Source organism: Rosa chinensis, chromosome 1, assembly GCF_002994745.2.
Source record: "Rosa chinensis cultivar Old Blush chromosome 1, RchiOBHm-V2, whole genome shotgun sequence".
NCBI classification, from domain to species: Eukaryota; Viridiplantae; Streptophyta; class Magnoliopsida; order Rosales; family Rosaceae; genus Rosa; species Rosa chinensis.
This window is the reverse complement of record NC_037088.1, coordinates 31,098,621-31,106,671: the sequence shown is the minus strand read 5'-3', so window position 1 is coordinate 31,106,671 and position 8,051 is coordinate 31,098,621. Positions and strand designations below refer to the sequence as shown.

The window sequence follows — 8,051 nt, the reverse complement described above, 5'->3', positions numbered from 1 at the left end:
ATATATATATATCTCTATATATATATATAAACACACAGTCACACACAAATATATATATATATATATATATATATATATATATAAACACACACACACACATATATAATATTTTACTGGCCGGGCCGGGTTTTTGCGGGCTGGCCCACTACCCACTGAGGTGGGCATTTGCGGGCTTTTTAACAGACCGAGCAAGGCTTTAGCCCTCAGGGCCGGTGGGCCTCCACCAGCCCACTTGATCCGCTGGTTTTTTGATGAGGCCTAATCTTAGAAATGTCTATGGATTGATTTTAGGGATTGGGTTGTCATTGTAACAAAAGATTTCAGCTTTATATTTAGATGGGTCATTGACCAATAGCACCAAAATAAATCAAAATTATCCCACTTATCCCATTAATAGATTTTTGTTCCCACTAACCCAATTTAACCTTGAATGACCATTTTGCCTTTAAACTAATTAACAAACTACTATCATGCCACTTAACATCTCTCTCTCTCTCTCTCTCTCTCTCTCTCTCTCTCTCCCCTAGCAACAAGGGATCATAGGCCGGATTAGGGCTGCCAGCGAAGGAATAGTGCTTGTTGATATCAGTCTAATAGTCCTGCTCAGATTGGGTTGTCAGCGGTCAGTTCAGGTAGGACAAGCTCACTGGGCAAGGTAAGGAACCTAGTCGGTGGCTATCAGTGCATGGGTCGTCACCGTTGTTGAATTGGGAGTTGTGGTCGAGTTGATTACGGGGTCTAACTACTACAACATCTGAAAAATAGGTGGTGAATTTGATGAAGCCGATGTGCAGATGATGGAGGCAAAGAGCGCTGGTTCTGAGTCTAAGCACAAGCCCAAGGTGATGTCATCCCATTCATCCATTTCCATGATCATGATAATGAATAAGAGAAGAAGAAGAAGACGATTATAGGCTGAGAAAGGCTTCTGCATACCCTAATATCTCTATGATCCATCACCAACATCAATTCTGGAAAGCGATGGTACTGGAAAGCGATGATGCAAATCAATTCTGGGTGCTGAAATCATTTTTTTTTTTTCAAAATGGGGGGCAGAAGCCCAGAAGGAAAGAAAAAAAAAGTTTTATCGGGGGGCAATAAAGAGCTATTAAGGGGCAATAGAGATCTGTTAAAGGTCTATTAGGGGGCAATAGACGTCTATTTGGAGGCGATAAATGTTTTGAATTGATGTAATCTCCTCTTTTTTTTCCTTAATCAAAGTTTTATTTATCTAATTTTAAGCAGATTAGTTCCCATTTCGGCCCCATGTGAGATCTCCGACCTCTTTGGGGACTTCCGGCGAGCTTTCATAAAATTTCATCGTCTCTCAATAGAGATCTATTGGGGGGCAATAAACATTTCTAACGACCTATGAGATCTCTGGCGAACTCTTTGGGGACCTTCGGTGAGGTTTTCAGAAAAGTCCTATGGGCGGCGACCGGTGACTGGATTCCAGTGGCCAGTGACAGGGCCGGTGACCTGATTCCGACGGTCGGTGACCCGAACCCGGCAACCGGCCATTGTCGGCCAGAATCTGGTGAAGTCTTCTATGGCTTTTCTCTCTTCCATTCTCTCTCTCTCTCTCTCTCTCTCTCTCTCTCTCTCTCTCTATGTAACAAAGGGGTGAGGGTAAAATAGTCTAAAAAAAAAAAAAACTTAATTGGGTATTAGGGAATACCTTATTAGAGTCTTTATGGGTAAGAGGGAATTAAAAAAAACTTAATAGTGTAAGTGGGATAAATAACCCTAAAATTAGGGTAAATGGACAAAAACCCTATTTAGTTTTGCTCAGTGTTGTAGTTTTTGAACAATTTGCAGCTTGAAAGTTGAGAATTTTAGTAGCTTTTTTTGCATAAGACACTTCCTCGATCATTTTGATGCCTAAGACCCTTCTGGTGTATGTCGCCATCATCAAGCAAGACACATTGCACCCTAGCAGACGTAGGATTTCAACTCCAACCAAGACTAGGAGACGGGCTCCATAAAGGCTAGTCCAACATGCATCCCATGCACACTAACACCTCCTCCGTCAGGGGACCCTGCCTCCATAGATTCAGAACCTCCACCAGTGGATTCTGCGGCGATTTCTTGACTTTGTTTCGCTGACCCCGAGGTCTACTCTTCTTCTTGTAGACCTTGCGAGCCTGAGTCACCTTCACCTCAACTAGACCCTCAGAAGAAAACTCCAGACCAAGGTTTTCTGGCTACAAGTTGCCCAGAACAAGAGCCAAGCTGTGTTTGGCGTGCTTACCATCTTCAGGAAGGTCCTCCTCTCTGGGACGACACACCCCTACCACCAGTGTTTGAGCAGAGGTATCTTTAGTTCCAGAAGATTCACCAGTTCTGGGAGTGATCGGATCTGCACAGTCTTCTTCTTCAACATGTTGGGAACCCTGAAAGCAGAAAGAAGCGAAGAAGAAATAGAAGGCTGGACGTTTGCCCTAAAAACAAGGGCTGGAATAATTGGTCCTACCACCGGCTGTGAACCCCCCTCCACCACCTTGTCAGTCTTAGATTCAGCCTCTCTAGGGCAGCGTTGGCTGCCATGATTCAGCATAGCACAAGAATGGCAACGCCCTAGGAGCCTTTCATACCTGAATCGAAGGGTTAAAACATCAGCAGGAGAAACCCTAACCCTATGATCAAGGCAAACCAGATCGTTGATGGAAAGAACAAGCCGGACACGAGCCTCTCCCCTTCGTATCGTCGGCCGGTCCATCTCCAGAACCTCTCCAATAGTCCCACCAACCAGCCGGACAGTAGGTTCCTTCAACAAGGCTGGAGGAATGCCCTACAACGTAACCCAGATCCAAACAAAATCCAACTTCATGGCGGAGATGTCCGAGAAGCACCCTAAACACTAGATCATGGCTCGCTGAAAACCCCAAGGACCACCCTTCTTCACACGAGCAACATCTCTTTCATGAGTGAACGTAAACAGAAAACGTTCACCCCTTGGTTGGACCTTCACGGTCCCCGACAACCTCTACATTGATCTCACAGCACTTGGGAATGAACCACCACCCTTTAAGTGTTTAGCCGTCCCACAAGATAGAAATTGTGCGCCAAAAATTCCTTCCCTGGAACCTTAAGATTCCCTAGGTCCACCGGTTCTTCTCCTTCTCTGAGCAACAGTTTAGTTGCTCGCTAGCTTGGCAGTCATGGATGTGATAGCAACAACCATGAAAGGGACGCCACACAACTTGAAAAAACTCAAACCCTAACCCTAGCAAAGCAAGAGAGAGAGAGAGAGAGAGGGGGGGGGGGGGGGGGGAAGCAAAAGTAGCGGTATTTTTTGAGGTAGTTGTATATTCATATTAGATGTCTACATATATCATTTATTCTAGATATCAGATTTATGCTAATAGCCTAATCTTAGGATAGTAACTACTGAATTGTAATTGATGTAGATTATATACACTAATTTGGATCCAAATTCCTTAAACTTAATCTTAATTAGTATGGTATTCATAATATGCTATCTAAATGAGAAATATAAACTAGAAATTCATTAACTTTTCAGTTACTATTGACACCTTAGAAATTGTATGCAAGTACTTGACTATAAGTGAAAAGATTATGCGAGGACAGTAAAATCATTTCTGGTGTATTAATTAGTAAGACCAATATGTATGCATTGATCATTTAGATATCACCATCTCAAATTCTTATAAAATAAAAAAAATTAAAAATAAAAAAAAATCTAAAAGATATATTCCTATCAAGTAGTTTAACGACTCTAACCTTTCGATACCATACGTTATGAGAGTAGAAGTACCTTGTAGATATTAACAAGAGAATATGGGACACTTCCTTCCAAAGCCGCCGGCACAATATGTCTAAATTCCAAAGAGAACAAACAGAACCCTTCTTCTAATTACATCACACCTTAGATGACAATCCTAACAGTATTTACATTCCCTAATCCCTTCATTTTCTCAAAACTCAGTTTCACCCCCATATATTCCCAATTGTCAATCATTTTGGAGCTTTTAATTATTTCTCTCTCTCTGCTGCTGTAAAATTATGAATAGCTAGTAAAAACTAAACTAAATACAGGTTTCACAACAACTAACAGAGAACAAGTATGTATCCAACCGGAGGGAAGGAGATGTCAATCAAGGTGTGCTTTTCTCAACTGAATCTTAAAGAGTCCCTATCAACCCTCTGCCGAGCTTAACCCGACTAAAAGTTTACCTTTAACCTTTATATATATAGTTATAGAAGTTGAACTCTTTTCTTAGCGCGCATGTTATTTCTACATTAAGCTATCAAACTTTATATGAGCATTTCCAATTTTATGGCCCAAGTCGTATATAGCAACATAGAAGGTCAGAATAATAAATACAATGATATATAGGGAGACAACATCAAAGTTCCCTAGTCAAAGTTCTGCATAAAAAGGCCTAAAGCTGCTATAGAAGCTCATTCCAAGAAAATGGAAGTAGTCAAGCTCTTCAGAACATGGTCAAGCCCTTTTGCTTTGAGAATAGTCTGGGCACTGAAGCTCAAAGATGTCCAATATGATACCATCTTTGAAGATCTCTCAAACAAAAGCTCCTTGCTTCTTCAATACAACCCTGTTCATAAGAAGGTTCCAGTGATTGTACACAATGGAAAATCAGTTGCTGAATCATTTGTGATCCTTGAATACAGGGACGGAGCCACTACAAGGGCTGTCTGGGCTGTAGCCCAAGGGAAAAATTGGGCCAAAAATTGTCAAGTAGGGGTATAGCCCAAATTAAAAAAAAAAAAAAAAAATACTTATGCTTTGCAATTGCTAGGTTGCTGCTGTTGGTCCCGAGCCTAGGCTCACTCTCTCCTTGAGTTTAGATCGATTTTGATTCCACCTTCCAGAGTTCCAGGCTCCAACATCGAGCCACCTCCCTATTCAGAGTTTCAGTCCGCCTGAGCTACCCCCTCCGCCACCGTTCACCGAGCCACCTCCACTGCGGTCTGCATCTCTGGATTCTCTGTGACAGTGCGACTCTTGCTCCTCGAACTCTTGAAGGCTTCAAATCTTCAATCCCTGAATCTTAAATTCTCAGGTAAACACCGTATACCCAATGCCCATGCTGAATTGCTATCTTGCTGATGATGTTTGAATCGTGAATTTGTGATGTTTGGTGTTTAGGTTGAGGTCGTAATTGGGAATTGGGAATGGCCGAATGGGTTGATGAATGATGACTTGATATTGATAATTGGGAATGGGTAATGGGTTGATGTCGATAATTGGGAATGGGTTGATGTTTAATACTTGAATTGTTGATATTTGGGAATGGGTTGAATCGGTTGATGAATGGTGATGTGGTGTTTGATGTTTGGTGTCCAGATTCCACATAATTGGGATTTTGGTGATTTTTTTTTTTTTTGGCAAGGGTTGTTGGGTGTCCAGATTCCACATAAATGAAAGATAAAACCATCAAATACAAATCATGTACTAATCAAATGATTGAATACCTTTCCACATGAATGCAGATGATTCCATGACAAACTTAATTCCAATGCACCAAACCTCATGCCAAATTTGCTCAAGGATTCAATGGATTATTCAAAAATTACATTATGATTTTGTATATCAAGGACAAGCTAGCGGAATTGGCCGAGGAGGTATGTAGAAGACATAAGGATGCTCACATTCCTCCCGAAAATATAGACATGAAGGAGTTTGATAAAAAAATAAAAAACCGCAAATATATTGGAGATCGATATTTTGGCTCTCTCTCTTCTCCTCCATGCACTGAGAATGTCATCTGGAACATCCTTGAAAAAGAGTTCTACGCAAAATATTTATTAGACTAAAATTAGCCCAACCCTCCAAGGAATCTTGGCTACGTCCCTGCTTGAATACATTGAAGAGTCATGGAAAGAGAACCCTTTGCTATCCGAAGATCCTCACGAAAGAGCCGCTGCACGCTTTTGGGCAAAATTTGGTGATGAAAAGGTAACCCAGCTGAACTACTACTATTTCTTAGCATAATCTGAATTTACTTGAACACTAGTATCGTATGGAGTTTTGACATCAATGATATTCTATACAAGAGATGAGTAATTTTGATGGAAAATTCATTATCTAATTAGGTTTGTGATTTTACATGAAGGTTCTGCCATCTATTTGGGAAGCCTTTAACAGTGAAGGGAAAGAGCAAGAGGAAGGTATTGTGAAGGCCAAGGAGAACTTGAAGTACTTGGAAGAGGAGCTAAAGGGGAAGAAATTCTTTGGGGGAGAGCATATTGGATTTGCAGATATTGCACTTGGATGGCTTGCAGAATATGAGAATGTGTTTGAAGAGGTAACTAGCATGAAAGTGATTGCAGAAGATGAGTTTCCATTGTTATCAGAATGGAAAAGGACTTTTGCAGATGCTCCTATAATCAAAGAGAATTGGCCTCCCAGAGACAAACTTGTCACCAAATTTCAGGCTCTCCGAGAGGCCAACCTCTTGAAAAAGGTACCTAAATGAAATGGTTTGTGAGACCATAGATGGATAACAGCAGAAGAGTACATGAAAATTTGTATTTTCTTTTGGAAAGTGGAATTTTCTTGGGTGAAATGCAATTCAAACTCCAGAATCAAATATTCAAAAGGGATATAAAATTTCTTCTTTTGTCAGATGACATTACTATGAACTAAATAATTAGTTCTTGCCAACTACATTTCAATTATCAAATCCTTTAACAGAGATTGTCAATGATCAATGTCCTTGAACTCATTTACTAGCCAAACTACTAGGTACTTAGAGATTTGGAACCAGATGCAAATTCAGAACAAGTATATCCTGAAACATGGTAAGCAATCGAATACATTTGCATAAAACAAGGTTGCATATATATGGCACAGTAAGCTAAAAGCTAAGACACCATGTATAATTAGTCATATATTCATTATAAACTGTGAAAACTATGGTGCCAGAAATATAAAGAAAAAATGGCGTCTTAGCTCAAAGCTAGAAACTTTTCCAGGTGGCCATTACAAATATGAATGTTTTATCACTAGTGTCCTGGAATAGGACTTAATAACTTAAGCGACTAGAAACCAATTAGAAGTGGTCAGAGAACCATCTCCAACTCAGGGCAATACCAATGGACATGAAAACCGTCCACGTCCATTGTTGCTTTTCACTCTCTCAATGCATCATTTGCACATTCACTCCAAGGTTTTTGAGAATATAGCCTCAGATTCAGAGTGCTTTCTTGTCTGGGGTTTGCCTTATAATGCTCAGAGTTCAGGTCTTTAGGTCCGGAAACTTTGCTGGGTTTTATTCGCCAAGTGGGAGCCACCAAAAGTTGGATGCTTGAGGTGGTTTGGTTCATGGGAAATAACTTGTTAATCTTTGTTCAGGCCCGGCCCTGCCTAAGGGCGGGCTTGGCGACAGGGCCAGGGCCCAAGTGAGGGGGAGCACAATTTATTTTTTAATTTTTTTTATATAAGGTTATATATATACAAAAAAAAATTATATATAGTATATGTCGACGGTAAACGAAAAAAAAAAAATTGCTTTGTTCCCACATTGAAATCGCAATGTCTTCTTTTTTCCTCTCCCCACTTTGAAATCGTTTTCTCTTCTTCTCACTTTGAGAATTGTACACACAATTATAGCAAACGAATTTCAAGAATCTCTTAACTCTCTAAAACTTTAAAAACAAACAAATTTTCTCTTTAAATATTGAGGTTTCAATGGTTATTCAATGAAGCAATTTATTTTCATCATCTGTCACCTCCTCTCAATCTTTCTCTCCTATATTTTTCTCTTCTTCTATGATGATCAGACACAATTTTTGGCATTCCATCAATTCAGACTGCAATAGAGATCAAATTAGGTGTAATTAAATTGGGTGTTCTTTAAATTTTTTTTTTTTTTTTTTATGGTGTGTATTCTTCAATTTTTAAATTCGTTGAAATTCTAGACATTAGAAGTTCTATTACTGGCATTTTGTGGTATTTTTTTATTATTTTAACAACTATTGTAAATTTTTATGGCTGTAATCTAAAATCTCGATTGTACTGTCACTGCTGATTTCAATTTCCAGCTTTCAACATCCTTAATCAA

General features: G+C 39.8%; 1 protein-coding gene across 1 annotated transcript; it reads left to right on the top strand.

Moving 5' to 3' along the window:
• The first annotated feature begins 5,565 nt into the window (after positions 1-5,565).
• LOC112173028 (probable glutathione S-transferase) lies at positions 5,566-6,626 on the top strand. Its single transcript, XM_040505971.1, has 3 exons — positions 5,566-5,610; positions 5,798-5,944; positions 6,102-6,626. Exons 1-3 carry the CDS (start codon positions 5,566-5,568, stop codon positions 6,462-6,464), a joined length of 555 nt encoding a protein of 184 aa, XP_040361905.1. The 3' UTR covers positions 6,465-6,626.
• Positions 6,627-8,051: the final 1,425 nt, after the last annotated feature.